The 15,972-nt window shown below is 39.3% G+C and overlaps 1 protein-coding gene across 1 annotated transcript in view; it reads right to left on the bottom strand.

The window, feature by feature from the left end:
- The window catches only part of LOC311609819 (vomeronasal type-2 receptor 116-like), a gene marked incomplete at both ends in the record, with an annotated part of 32,311 nt that extends 18,007 nt beyond the window's left edge, over positions 1 to 14,304 (bottom strand). Inside the window, one exon of the mRNA XM_084803191.1 lies at positions 14,093 to 14,304. Within this exon, the coding sequence (XP_084659317.1) occupies positions 14,093 to 14,304 (212 nt within the window). The remainder of the gene's footprint in view (positions 1 to 14,092) is intronic.
- Positions 14,305 to 15,972: the final 1,668 nt, after the last annotated feature.

The following is a 15,972-nucleotide window of genomic DNA, read 5'->3' as shown; positions in this document are numbered from 1 at the left end:
GGTGGAATTTTGGGGGTCACTTATATACACTATCATATCATCTGCAAATAGGGATAATTTTACTTCTTCCTTTCCCATTTGGATCCCCTTGATCTCCTTTTGATGTCTTATTGCTCTGGCTAGAACTTCAAGAACTATATTAAAGAGGTATGGGGAAAGTGGGCAGCCTTGTCTGGTCCCTGATTTTAGAGGGATTTCCTTGAGTATCTCTCCATTTAATTTAATGTTGGCTATTGGTTTGCTATATATAGCCTTTATTGTGTTTAGAAAAGTGCCTTGTATTCCCGATCTCTCCAGAACTTTAAACATAAATGGGTGTTGGATTTTGTCAAATGCTTTTTCTGCATCTAAAGAGATGATCATATGGTTTTTCTCTTTCAGTTTGTTTATATGGTGGATTACATTGATGGATTTCCGTATGTTAAACCATCCCTGCATTCCTGGAATGAAGCCTACCTGGTCATGGTGAATGATGTCTTTGATATGCTGTTGTATTCGCTTTGCGAGTATTTTGTTGAGTATTTTTGCATCAATGTTCATAAGAGAAATTGGTCTGAAATTCTCTTTTTTTGTTGGGTCTTTGTGGGGTTTAGGTATCAATGTGACTGTGGCCTCATAAAAGGAGTTTGGTAATATTCCATCCATTTCTATCTTTCGGAATAGCTTGAATAGTATCGGTATTAGCTCCTCTTTGAAGGACTGGTAGAATTCTGCGCTGAAACCATCTGGCCCTGGGCTTTTTTTGGTTGGAAGACTATCAATGGTTGCTTCTATTTCTATAGGCGAAATAGGGCTATTTAATTTGTTTATCTGGTCTTGGTTCAATTTTGGTAAATGGAATCGGTCGAGAAATTTGTCCATTTCCCTTAAATTTTCAAATTTTGTGGCATAAATGTCTTTGAAGTAGGTCCTTACGATTCTTTGTATTTCTTCGGTGTCTGTTGTTATGTCTCCCTTTTCATTTCTGATTTTGTTAATTTGGATAGCTTTTCTTTGTCTTTTAGTTAGATTGGCTAACGGTTTGTCTATCTTGTTAATTTTCTCAAAGAACCAGCTCTTGGTTTTGTTGATTCTTTGGATTGTTGTCTTTGTTTCTAATTTATTGATTTCAGCTCTGAGTTTGATTATTTCCAGGCGTCTACTCCTCTTGGGTGTTTCTGCTTCTTTTTTTTCTAGGGCTTCCAGATGTGTTGTTAGGTTGTTTATGTGGGATGACTCCATTTTCTTTTTAAAGGCACTTAGTGCTATGAATTTTCCTCTTAGCACTGCTTTCAATGTGTCCCACAAATTTGGGTATGTTGTTCCATCATTTTCATTGAATTTCAGGAAGTCTTTTATTTCTTCCCTTATTTCTTCCGTGACCCATGTGTCATTAAGTAGAAAGTTGTTTAGTTTCCACGTGTTGGTATGCTTTTTGTTATTTCTATTGTTGTTGAAGTCCAGCCTTAGACCATGGTGATCTGATAAGATACAAGGTATTATTTCAATCTTCTTGTATCTGTTGAGGTTTGCTTCGTGACCAATTATGTGATCAATTTTAGAGAACGTTCCATGGGGTGCTGAGAAAAAGGTATACTCCTTTGCGTTTGGGTGGAAAGTTCTGTAGATATCTGTTAGATCCATTTGATTCATGACATTGGTTAATGAAGTTATTTCCCGGCTTAGTTTTGAAATCAAAGTCCTATCCTTGAGTGAAAGTGGGGTGTTGAAGTCTCCCACTATTAATGTGTGGGTATCGATGAATGGGGCAAGCTTTGTTAATAACTCTTTTACAAATGTCGGAGCCCTTGTATTCGGAGCATAGATGTTCAAAATCGTGATGTTTTCCTGGTTGACTTTACCTTTGACAAGTATGAAGTGACCATCCTTGTCCCTTTTGACTAATTTTGGTTGAAAGTCTATTTTATTAGATATTAGAATAGCTACCCCAGCTTGTTTCTTGTGACCATTTGCTTGGAATATTTTTCCCCAACCTTTCACTCTGAGGCAATGTCTGTCCTTGTGGTTGAGATGTGTTTCTTGAATGCAGAAGAATGTTGGGTCGTGTTTATGCATCCACTCTGTTAGTCTGTGTCTTTTTATTGGAGAGTTGAGACCATTAATGTTGAGAGATATTAATGACCAGTGATTGGTAAGTCCCTTCATTTTTGGTATTTATAACAATCGAGTTTTTGTGAAGTTGTGATTTTGCAATGGTGTAGTTATTTATTTCTTATGTATTTTTGGTTGTAGTTTGACCGGTTGGGGTGGAGTTTTCCTTCTAGTAACTTCTGTAAAGCCGGATTTGTTGCTAGGTATTGTGTGAATTTGTTTTTGTCATGGAATATCTTGTCTTCACCTCCAATGGTTATTGATAATTTTGCTGGATATAGTAGTCTTGCCTGGTATCTGTGTTCTCTTAGCGTTTGCAGAACCTCTGTCCAGGCCCTTCTGGCTTTCATGGTCTCTGCTGAGAAGTCAGGAGTGATTCTGATAGGTTTGCCTTCATATGTTACTCGTCCTTTTTCTCTTGCCGCTTTTAATATTTTTTCCTTGTTCTGTATATTTTGTGTTGTTATTATTATGTGGCGGGAAGATTTTCTTTTTGGGTCTATTCTATTTGGTGTTCTGTAGGCCTCTTGTATGTTCGTATGCATCTCCTTCTTCAAATTGGGGAAATTTTCTTCTATTATTCGGTTAAAGATATTTTCTGGGCTGTGGAGTCGGTTACCTTCTCTTTCCTCTATCCCTATTATTCTCAAGTTTCGTCTTTTCATGTTGTCTTTTATTTCATGAACGCTTTGTGTCAGGAACTTTTCAGATTTAGCATTATCCTGGATGATTGTTTCCAATTGTGCGATTGTATCTTCAAGTCCTGATATTCGTTCTTCCATTTCTTGCAATCTGTTAGATAAGGCCACCTCTGAGATGTTTGCTTTCTTTTCTGATGCTTCTCGATCGCGTTTTTCTTCCGTGCGTTCTTTTATGATTTCTTCCATTTTTATCTTCAGGTCTTGAACTGTTTTAATAATTTCCTTCATCTGGTTATTTGTGTTTTTCTGAAATTCTTCAAATGCCTCTTTATATGACTCTTTTAAGTCATCAGCCCTCTTGTTTGCTTCCTCCTGCATTTGTTTACAAAATTTATTTGATTCTTCCAGTATCATCTTACTTACTAAGGATTTGAGGTGGTTTTCATTTATATCCATTGTTGTTGGGTTCTCCAGGTTGTTTTCATTAGGATTGCTGGGATCTGGAGATGCCATCCTGTTTTGGTTTTTGTTAGCATTCTTTCGTTGTCCCCTTGTCATTTTGGTGAATCTAATGTTGGGAGGTGGTTTGTAGTGACCTTCCCTGTTTGGGAGTGGATAGTTGATGTCTGCTTATAGGTAGGGTGCCCTTATCTGTGGGGAACAGGGAGTACTTCCCTGGACCAGGCTGGTGATTCAGATTCTACTCCTGTAGATTTTTCTCAACACCTTAGGCTCGAGGCTGAGTCCCGCGAAGTAGGTTTCTGTTTGGGCCTTTTCCCCTTACTGCTGTATCTCAAGTCAGCAGTATTGGGATCTAGAGTAAGGTCAGCACACAAGCTCTCTGGTTGTGTAGGTTGATCCCAGCTGTCTGTCTTTCCTGTTGCTTTGTAGCCAAGACCCCAGGTGGATCAGATCTTCTGGGTTGTAGCTGTCTTAGGAGCGTTCAGCCTTTCCCATGAATTTGGGAGTTCTTGCTGGGTCTGCAGGAGCTGACACAGCTAGGATCTGCCTGTTGGAGATTACAGGATCTGTGCCTGTAACCATACGGTTTCAGGCCACTGGCAGTATCTGAGGAGGTAGCAGTTTCCACGCCCCTGTATGCCAGGCCACTCCCAGCTTGCTATAAATTAGCGGTTATACCCTGCACATATGAGCCTCAGCTCCCTATATTGTGGGATACAGCTAGGGAGAGCCCAGTCAGAGCCAGCAGTTCGTCCCCGTGGCTGGGGACAAAAGCAGGTTAGACCGCTCCCAGACGCTTTAAGGCAGCAGTTATTCCCTGCCAGCAAGGCCCACAGCTCCGGATAAAGTGGGCGGTCCTAACGAGGGCGCGCAAGAATGACCCCTGCTAGGTCTATTGATCAGGTAGAGCCCAGTCAGAGCCAGCAGCTCGTCCCCGTGGCTGGGGACAAAAGCAGGTTAGACCGCTCCCAGACGCTTTAAGGCAGCAGTTATTCCCTGCCAGCAAGGCCCACAGCTCCGGATAAAGTGGGCGGTCCTAACGAGGGCGCGCAAGAATGACCCCTGCTAGGTCTATTGATCAGGTAGAGCCCAGTCAGAGCCAGCAGCTCGTCCCCGTGGCTGGGGACAAAAGCAGGTTAGACCGCTCCCAGACGCTTTAAGGCAGCAGTTATTCCCTGCCAGCAAGGCCCACAGCTCCGGATAAAGTGGGCGGTCCTAACGAGGGCGCGCAAGAATGACCCCTGCTAGGTCTATTGATCAGGTAGAGCCCAGTCAGAGCCAGCAGCTCGTCCCCGTGGCTGGGGACAAAAGCAGGTTAGACCGCTCCCAGACGCTTTAAGGCAGCAGTTATTCCCTGCCAGCAAGGCCCACAGCTCCGGATAAAGTGGGCGGTCCTAACGAGGGCGCGCAAGAATGACCCCTGCTAGGTCTATTGATCAGGTAGAGCCCAGTCAGAGCCAGCAGCTCGTCCCCGTGGCTGGGGACAAAAGCAGGTTAGACCGCTCCCAGACGCTTTAAGGCAGCAGTTATTCCCTGCCAGCAAGGCCCACAGCTCCGGATAAAGTGGGCGGTCCTAACGAGGGCGCGCAAGAATGACCCCTGCTAGGTCTATTGATCAGGTAGAGCCCAGTCAGAGCCAGCAGCTCGTCCCCGTGGCTGGGGACAAAAGCAGGTTAGACCGCTCCCAGACGCTTTAAGGCAGCAGTTATTCCCTGCCAGCAAGGCCCACAGCTCCGGATAAAGTGGGCGGTCCTAACGAGGGCGCGCAAGAATGACCCCTGCTAGGTCTATTGATCAGGTAGAGCCCAGTCAGAGCCAGCAGCTCGTCCCCGTGGCTGGGGACAAAAGCAGGTTAGACCGCTCCCAGACGCTTTAAGGCAGCAGTTATTCCCTGCCAGCAAGGCCCACAGCTCCGGATAAAGTGGGCGGTCCTAACGAGGGCGCGCAAGAATGACCCCTGCTAGGTCTATTGATCAGGTAGAGCCCAGTCAGAGCCAGCAGCTCGTCCCCGTGGCTGGGGACAAAAGCAGGTTAGACCGCTCCCAGACGCTTTAAGGCAGCAGTTATTCCCTGCCAGCAAGGCCCACAGCTCCGGATAAAGTGGGCGGTCCTAACGAGGGCGCGCAAGAATGACCCCTGCTAGGTCTATTGATCAGGTAGAGCCCAGTCAGAGCCAGCAGCTCGTCCCCGTGGCTGGGGACAAAAGCAGGTTAGACCGCTCCCAGACGCTTTAAGGCAGCAGTTATTCCCTGCCAGCAAGGCCCACAGCTCCGGATAAAGTGGGCGGTCCTAACGAGGGTGCGCAAGAATGACCCCTGCTAGGTCTATTGATCAGGTAGAGCCCAGTCAGAGCCAGCAGCTCCTCCCCTCGGCTGGCGACAAATCTCCTGTATTTTCCCTTTCTGCTAGAGAAAGGCAGCGTGCGTCGCCTTAGGGCAGCAGTTATTCCCTGCCAGTAAGACCCACAGCTCCCGATAACCTGGGTGGATCTGTCGCGGGCCCACAAAGATGGGCCCAGTTAGTTCAGTTGTTTGGGGATTGCCGGCAGTCGGGCCACGCAGCTGGCGCCAAAGGCAGTTCAGACCGCTGGCGTGAATCTCCTGCCGGAGTACTGCCAGTTCCCTTTAGGGCAGTAGTTAGTCCCTGCAAGCGTGACCCTCGGCTCCCTATAACGTGGGCGGACCCACTGGGCTGTGGGAGCAGACCACGCCGGTTGCTAACTGCCCCAGTTTGCAGGGTCAAACCTTTGTGTCTGGCTTCAGCTTGAGCGCAGGACGCGGACGCGGTCCCCAGATCTAGTTGGTTTTGGTGAGACTCGCCACCTGTGTTTCCACCCGGGTTAGGCAGGTGCCGTCCGCAGTTCGGCGCGGTGTGGATGTACAGGATCAATGGTAGTTTCACCCTATTCGCTGAGACTCCTCAGGCTTGGGGCTCCGGAAATTCTCCTCCCCAAATGGCGAATTTGGGTTTTTTGTGCTGGCTACAGCTTGATTGTGGATTCCTTTTCAGAGTTTGGGGAGTGCGTTTAGCCCTCGGGGCTGTCGCTTGTCCCGGGGTTGGACCCCCTGGTGGTCTGCGGAGTTTGGGGTCCCACTCACCTACAGTTCTCAAAATCCAGCAGTCTGTGGTTCCATTCAAGTCCCTGGTCTCCTCAGAGAAGATCAGCTATGGTGCCTACTGGTCGGCGCCATCTTGGAATCCAAAAATTCTGTCTTAAAACTGAAAATAATTTTCCTAAAACAGTACATCTGTTGTTATCTGGAATCCGGCCTTTTAGTCTATTCAGGTGTTAAAGGCCATTCTTTCTTTATTAAACTAATTAGTTTTCATAAACACTCTCTTTTTTAAAATTATGTAATTTATTCATGTATTTTACATCCACACCACAGTTTTTCCTCTGTCATCTCCTCCCAGGACTTCTCCCATCTCTTCCATCCATGTCACTGTCTTTTCTCCTGAGAAAAGTAGATGTTTCCCATAGATATCAATCACTCTTAGCATACCACATACATTAAGTCTAGGGGCATCTTCTCCATCTGAGGCTCTAAAAGGCAGCACAATAAGGAGGAAAGTGTTCTAAAGGCAGGCAACTGAATCAAAGGCAGAACCTGCTTCAGATGTTAGGAGGCCTACATAAAGATAAAGCTACATACATGCTTCATAGTTGTCAATTTTGTCTCTGTGGTTCCCTGTAGGACTAGATTATTTGGTTTTTAAAATTTTCTCATGGTATCTTTGGCCCTTCTCACTACTGCATGCCTTCTTGCTATTTTTCTGGATTTTTCAAAATCTTTCTAATGTTAGGCTGTGTGTATCTGCCATCTGTAGAAACAAAATGTTAATTAGATGTAACTCTAAGGTTTGTTCATTACAAATGTGGCCACTGTTGCCAATTTTGACATTATTTTTATATACAGCAGTCTTGAATTGCCAATATATCACACACTGATACTGAGATCTAGAGAAAAGCCTGTGTCTGTTGCTAAAGTGATGTGATTAAAGAGATTGCCGCTCTGTGCCTGCTATATTTTTACTTTATATGCATTTGTGATGTTTGTGTGTTTAACTTGCATGCATATATGTGCCACTGTGTATAGGTATATGAAAGTCAATAAGTATGACTGCAAGTCAGGAAAAGCTTCAGGAATAACCTTGGATATCCACCTTCTTTAAACATAGGCTCTATTTTCTTTATTTACTATATATTTAATTGGTTTAGTTTTTTATCATTTGTTTGGTTGATTGAATAAGAGTTCATCTGAATATTTAGCTATGGCTTGACTGGAATTTTCTGTATATCTTGACTAGTCTTTAACTCATACATACCCACCTGCCTTTCTCTCATGAGTACTGGTTATAACAGCTTTTATAACTACATCTTGTTGGTAGATTTCCTTAATTTTATACCACATAAGCTCAATATTCTAACATAGCAAACTTATAGAGATTCTCCTGTTTCTATCTGCTACCCTCCATATGATCATTGGATTATGAAAATGCAATCATTAACTTTTTGTGAGATATGATTAATGATCCTCACACTTGCAATTTGAGTGTTCTATTCTCTGAGGCATTTCATATGTATATATGAAAAACATATAAATAAAACACCTTTTTCTCTTAAAGACCCCTTATATCCTCACTCATTGAAGAGTATCGTTTTATTTCAGTGTCAATGTGTGCTGTCTACAGATAAGGATTTATTAGGATTCCATTGTGTGAATTTTTATTTCCTCAAATGGCGTAAAGAACATAGCTGAAAAATTAAATAACCAGAGGCTATGAACAAACCCAAAGAAGCAATCATTTCTAGAGACATCAGGAACATTATACTTGTGATATTACAATAAATGTAACAACATACCAAGATCTATGTATCCACAAGTAAAACAAAATTCCAGCATAGAGAATGGAAGTAGGAAAAGATCAACTTCATAGCTGAGGGCATTTGTATTAGTAAGGGCTTTATTGTTTTGAATAGAAACAATGGACACAGAAATTCTTATAAGAGAAAACATTGACTAGGTGCTGGTTTACAGTTCCAGAGGCTTCATATATTATCTTCATGGTGGGAAGCATGACAGCATTCAGGCAAGCATGTTCTTGAGGAAGGACCTGAGATATCTATATCCTAATCCACAGTCATCAGAAGTGAAGTCTTATATATACAGGCCAGACTTGAGCTTCTTAGACCTCAAAGCCCACAGGCACAGTTATATACTTCCTTCAACAAGGCTGCACCTATTGCAAAAAGGCCTTCTAATAGTGGGACTGATTTTAGGCCAAGGATTTACCACATCACTCTATAGAAACCATTCTTATTTCAACTACAAGATTCCACTCCTTACTCTCAAGTGTATGTTCAAATGTCTTCATTGTCTACAACAGTCTCACACTTATTTAAGAGATCAAAATTCAAAGTACCTTCTGAAATTCATACAATACCTTACCTAAAATCTCCAATAAAACAAAAATAAAAAGTATATGACACACAACATATAATGTCACAGAATATACTTTATCGTCCCAAATTGGAGGAAAGTGTGCACAGTGAGGAAATACTGGACCCAAATAAGAGTAAAAACCAGCTGGGCAAACTCCAATTCTGAAGCTGTTATCAGTCTGTTATCAATACTTTCTTTAGATATCTAACTCCTTTCCTCTTTCTCGACTGTAAGAGAGTTTTTCCCCTGGACTGACCCCATTCATGCTAAAGCTATCATCAGCGTGTATTCCATGACACTGGCATCTTCAAAAATTTGTGACCTCCAAGGCAATCTGGGCTTCTCCTTTAGGATTTCACACAATGACAACCCCTGATGCACTCCTGGTCTCCTCAGCTTTCCTTAGTCACACAGAAAGAGATTCCATAAGCCATTTCTTCTGTCCTTCACTCAAAAGCCAGAATCACATTGCTAAAGCTAACAAGATCTTCTGCCTGTGGGGCCTGAACATGGCCACTCCCTGTTTCCCTGCTTGTTCAATTACCTCTTCACCAGCTTTCCTTTCTCCTTTGTTTCCTTCACTAAGCTTGGCTGTCTTGAACTTTGATGGGCCTTAAACTCAGGGATCCACTAGCTAAAATTAAAAGTGTGTACCACCTACATTCCTGGCTCTGAGTTTTCCAAGAATTTATTTTCACAACTAGAAAGCTTATCTTGGTGCCATCTTGTCCTGGGGTCTCTACTCCCTTCATTCCATTAAATATCAGACTTTCTTTTATCTTTTGAACACAGGATTTAGCTCTACTCCATTCATTATACTCTTCTCAATCTGTACATTTTGAATTTTTACTTCCTCACCTTCTTTTTCATTATAGATCTTCATAAGGGTGAACACTAATAACCTCATAATTGGAGTCAATACTCCAGTTCTTAGTACAAACTCCTTCCTAGTTTGAATTTTCAATCTCTGAGGAGACATGATGGCCAGGACAACCTTTATACCAGAAAACACTTAATAGTGGCTTGCTTGTAGTTTTAGAGGTTTAGTGTATTCTCATCGTGGTGGAAAGTATTTTCGTCATGTGGTCCTACATGGTCTCTAAGAAGGAATTAAGAGTTTTACATAATGACCCTTAGTCAGCAAAAGTAATGTGATGCACCCTGGCCAAACTTGTCCTTCTTATACATCAAAGCCCACTACCAAAATGATATACTTCCTCCAGCAAGGCCACACCCACACCACAAATAAAACCATCTCATACTATTGTCATTCACTGTGGGCCATGCATTCAATCATCTATCGTGGATACTTCTACTCAAACACCAGAGTATAACAATTTGGTAACTGGTGAAAGATGAAGGGTCAGTTTTCTTCCATAATCTGATTCCTGCTAGCCAATCATATTTTGGGATGGCCTGACCTTCAAGAATTCTTGGACAACTGCACGTGAACTTCACTTGGGAGAAAAGTATTAAGTTTAAAGTTTGGTAAGTAGAGATAAGGACAGATGTTAGCTATAGAACATTAGTCAACTATGAGACTATAGCAGCTTCAGAGAATTTAATCAATATAATGAATTGCTTATAAGTATACATTATTAGAACTAATATTTGCATAAAAGCAATATGAAGTGAAGTAAGAGAACTGGTTCTGAAATTAAAAGTGTTGCTTTTCCTGAAAGCCCATATTTTAATATGTGTGTTTTGAAAATAATTTCATTATGTATTTGATAGTTTAATGAATTAATTTGACACCTAAGGACATTATCCAAAATTTTAAAATATTATTTTTAAGGAAATGCAGTCAGATAAAATATAAATAAAACAATATTGTCCAATGGATAAAAATTGATGAAAGGAATTTTGAATTATTCAAATTAGAATAAATATGGTATTTTTCTGAATAAAAACTATACACACACATATATCTATATCTATATATATGAACATGTCATCTTTTTTTAGTATTGCATACAAAAAACTGGATCAAGTTTCATTTAGTTAGTATACATAATGTACCTACATGTTTTTGAATGAGTATAACTATCAAGATTTTTGGCTACATGAAAATGTTAATTGGTAAATTTAATTCCAATTTAAAATATGATTCTGAAAAAGTACTTTCAATAAGTGAGAATTGATAACATTGTAAAAAGCATTATAAAGAATGCAGAAAATGCAGAAAAATAACTAGGAAATATCAGAAAAATGAGACATGCTTGTATGCATTTTTTGTCACATAATTTTGACTAAACTCATTAAAGGTCCTTATTTATTTATTTATTTATTTATTTATACTAGATAAAGTTGTAGTAGTATATGACTTCATTTTGTATGGATTCTGATTTTAGAATTGACTTCAATGAAAATCAATACACAGAGGTTTGCATTGTTACTGAATGTGAATGCTGTAGTAGCATGCAAACATTTATCTCTATAATAACAGTTTGAGATGAGTGATTAAAAAAAACCCAAGTAGTGATGACAAGCAAGGGCCATTAATACTTACTGCAGTATAAATATTTGCCAAAGATCCTTACTTCAGAAAGTTTCATGTATTTATAAAGAGCTATTTGTGTTTGTATTTCTGGCTTTGCAGAAATATACCTCTGCAGATTATATATTTTTCACAAAACACACTGATACACAGACAGCTAGCAAACTAGACCTGCATGCCAATGAAAAGCACAAATTGTAGATGGACGAAGGCCAGTGACACTAAGTGGACTGACAAAAAGAAGGACTTTTCAAGGTAGTGTAAATATAAACGCCATAAATAACTTGAGAGAACACTGATGTTCCAGTGCTATCTCTGGGCACTGAAAACTATATTTATGACAGTCAAGGAAATTCTGATATCGACTAAAGTGATAATTCAGAATCAAAATATAGTTAAGAACAGATATCTATTCACTGCTAATAATTGTAAAAAAAAAGATATATTGTAAAGAATCTAGAATGGCATTATCTACATGAGAAAAGTTATGAAAAACTGGCAATAGACTATTTCATAGTTTTTCCACTCCCAAAACAAATGTAATCCAAATTTGGTTTAGTAGATATATGTTTACACTTAAACAATTCTGCTTCTCAAAATTAAAATTAAAACTTCATAATAACAAAAACCAAAATATTGATACATTTAGGTCAAAGTGACACTTCATATACTTTGAACAATGAATATAACATGCTTAAAAATGCATCACAATGTAAAATATTTTAGAAAAACCTGTCAAAAAATATCTTTGTCTTTTAACATGAAAGTTGCCAATAATGGTATATGACTATAATAAAATGAAAATCCATTAAAATGCAATAGAAAAGAAATATGTCCTTGTGATACATAAACATTATCAATCTCTGAATAGAAGAAATGAATATCTGATTGATTTATTCCACTTAGGCACATAAATTCAAAGCCATATTTTAACTCATGCAAAAAAAAAGAATTTGCTCTATTATTCACCACAAAGATATTCTTCTTTAGATTTTGAAAGATACGAGCTAGCATCAATAAAAGATTTGGCTTAATGGTCAATAAAATGTCTGAGCCAATGCAGGATACTGTAGAAGAGTTTGAGAGCCTGAGTTTAATCTCAGCACACATATTGTGCATCAAGAAAGCTTGTTTCCACAGTTTCATATTTATCGGCAAAAGTGAGCTGCATCAAAAATATGCACACACACACACACACACACACACACACACACAATCAATGTCATAACTAATTTGAGAAGATTTTATCATGAATGTCACAACGGAGCAAGCCACTTCTCTCTAAAAATTGTTTTATAGTCATCAGGAAGCATTTATATCCTTAATAATTTATACAAAAATACTCACTTGGCACCTCTCATATAATGACTGACTAAGAGAGGTTCCATTTAGTAAATGTGACCACGCAAAAACTTATGTTGAAGATTATAATCACAGCCAACTCATTCTTTGTAAACATGAGAATTACAGAGAACATATTTAAGTACACAAATTACAGAAGAAATAAAAATTGAATGGAGAGAGGAAAAATAATCATCCTTTTGAAATGCACACTAACTTCCACATAGGTAAATAAAGGATTAAGTGAGAAGGACTGAAAAATTATTCTCAGCTTTGTGATATATTTGTCTTTCTGTGGTCCCTACTATATGAAAAAAAATGCATTTAGTGAATTCACTGTATAAGACAGTACTGTCAATTGACTATAATAAAAGTGCTGAATTTCTGTCGTGATTTAGATTTTTCACTGATAACATATTAAAAAGTTTGAGAGGAAACAATCCTCTTATTTATGATAAGCCAAAATAATGCTCATGCAACTGAAAGTACAATATTTGTAAGAATGGACTTGAATGCAAAATATAAAGAGAAGCAAATACCAACATACATTGGTGCCTGAATTTCTAAGAGTAGAGGACATAAAAAGTACGAGTTAAAAGGAGCGTTAATTCTGAGGTAGTAAAGGAGGCATGACATAACACTCATCATTACCACACTTGTGAATAATATGCTAAATTTGTGATTTTGAGAAGAAATATCATTCCCTAAATAATTGGATCTACAACCAAATATTTTATCTAAATAAATTTTGCATAATCATCTTGGCTATGTTTCAAAAACTAAATAACATCTGTCAAGGTAACAAAATGATCACTGGTCTTTAAAATTTAAACATTTTTTCCTTCCACTGTCTTTGATTTAATGACTTAGTAGTCCACAAAGTTTTTAGCAAACACATAGGATTGTTACACTGAGCATAATTTACCTTCACGTACATATTTCTTTGATCATTTTTCACTTGTTGACTCACAACACATTTCTGCATGTGTTCACATGGTTTTACAAATGCTATTGCTGCAAATTAAAGGTCTTACTGCCTGGATCCACACAGATATAAGTTCTACATGGGGTAGGAAAATCATATTGGCATAGGCACATATTATTTTATTCATTAAGAGACACTTGAATATTTCACTCTAATTCAGTAAGACTTGGCTGACACTATACATTCATCCTGCATATTTCACAGAAACTAGGAAACTGCCCAAAATTTATTCTCTCACAGTTATTATGGCTTGGTGAACACATCTAATATCACCAGAACAGATCAGAAATTCAGGAATTTGTGAGTTTTGGAATGCCTTGAAAGCAAAGTCAGCCTTAAATTAAAGCATACTACTTCTGAAATCATAATACACTGAGATCTCTAAAGTCCTTATGGTACTAAAAGCATAGCAATTAAGAAGTTGCAATTATCAATAAAATGAATAAATAAGAGTTATTATTTCATTTTCCCTTTGAAAAAAGCAAGAATGAAAATAAAACTGAAGAAGATATTTTAGAACCTGTAAAAGAGATATTGTTACAATAAAAACTAGAAGTAATGTGTAACATTCCATAGGTACAGCACCTAAGTTAAAAGAGCTCTGAATTCTAAAATGAATAATTGTACTTACTGTAGGTAATAGTCCTCATAATAATATAGTACATATGAATGTGGAATTTTGTTGATGGTGTAGTAAGTATGAACAGGGAAAAATGCACCAATTACCACATCACCTTTAAGGTGAAAATGTTCACTGATTTTGAAATAGCATTTACTGAAAGTAAAGTTGCAGACAACATTGAAAATCTGCAGGAGCAAGGGTATAAAAATCCAGCAGAACATTCTATGAGTACGTATATCTCATTGATGGTGATCACACAGTGTCTAGTATATATGTTCTCACTTCTTGTTTTTGTGAACATGTGTGTTTTGAGCACTGTTGATGAGTAAGGCTGTCCCACTAATCACACCAACATTTTTTTTCTCTTGCCTCCAAAACAGCCATTGGGAATTCTGACGCTATTTATCCCATTGGGCTCTGCATCTGAGGCCCTTTATTCCAGTAAAAGACATGCTGGAAACATGTTTGTGGACTTTCTTTACTAGGAAAAGGCTCAGTAATTTCTTCCAAGACTAGAGCTAGCCAGAGGTCATGGGTGAACCCTTCTTGAGCTGAACTTACTAAAAATATGAAGAAAATAACTTAGTTTGACCCTCACAGATTACATCAGAGGAGGACAACTATGTGAAAGAAGAATACCTCATTAAGAAACAATTTCGAGTAAAATGACTCAAAATTAATTGCCCATGATTCTCCCTAAAACCTAACTATATAAGTGTATGTATGCCCTTATGTCTTATACTCTGTGGATGTCTCAGACATCTACTTCCTTGTTTTAAATATATCAGCATATCAATAATAGGTACATAGCAAAAACATGTTTCTTCTCTCTTCAAAGGAATGAATAGCCCTCTTTTTAAAATTCTTTTTTTTATTTTATTATTTTATTTTTTTCTCCTTTATTAATTTATTCTTGTTACATCTCAATGGTTATCCCACCTCTTGTATCCTCCCATTCTTCCCTCCCTCCCATTTTCCCCTTATTCCCCTCCCCTATGACTGTTGAGGGGGATTACCTCCCCCTGTATATGCTTATAGGGTATCAAGTCTCTTCTTGGTAACCTGCTGTCCTTCCTCTGAGTGCCACCAGGTCTCCCCCTCCAGGGGACATGGTCAAAGGTGAGGCACCAGAGTATGTGAGAAAGTAATATCCCACTCTCCACTCTACTGTGGAGAGTGTTCTGTCCATTGGCTAGATCTGGGTAGGGGTTTAAGGTTTACCGCCTGTATTGTCCTTGGCTGGTGCCTTAGTTTGAGCGGGACCCCCGAGCCCAAATCTGCCTATCATAATGTTCTACTTGTAGGCTTCTAGGACCCTCTGGATCCTTCTACTTTGCCATTCTCCCATGCTTCTCTCATCTAGAGTCCCACTAGAATGTCCTCCCCTCTGTCTCAGTTTCCTGGTAAGTGAAGGCTTTCATGGGACATGCCCCTTGGGCTAATATGTGGGCATGGGCAGATATAAGTGAGTAAAATTCTTAAAAAAATTGTTGATTTATTAAGATTGCAACTCACTTGTTATCACATCACCGGTATCCTCTCATTTATGCCTCCCTTATGCTTTCACCCTATTATGCTCTCCTAGGTCAAAGACTGAGTGGGACCTTCTCCCCTACTATATGGTCATAGGCTGTGAAGTCTCATCTTGGTATGATCTTTATTCTTTCTTCTAGTGTCCCAGGGCTCCTCACCAAGGGCAGATGTTCATATATTTAGAACCAGAGTTCATGTCAGAGTCAGTCCTCACTCTCCCTATAACTGGAGAATGTCCTGTTTATTGGGTAGATCAGAGTAGGGGTTCTATGTTTATGACTTGTATTGTCCTTGGTTAGTGAAATAGTATGAGCACCCTGGGCTCTGATCCACGTATCACAATCTTCTTCTTGTGG

Source organism: Acomys minous (assembly GCF_964271855.1).
Source record: "Acomys minous genome assembly, chromosome: 2".
Lineage (NCBI taxonomy): Eukaryota > Metazoa > Chordata > Mammalia > Rodentia > Muridae > Acomys > Acomys minous.
This window is presented reverse-complemented; position numbering and strand designations above follow the sequence as displayed.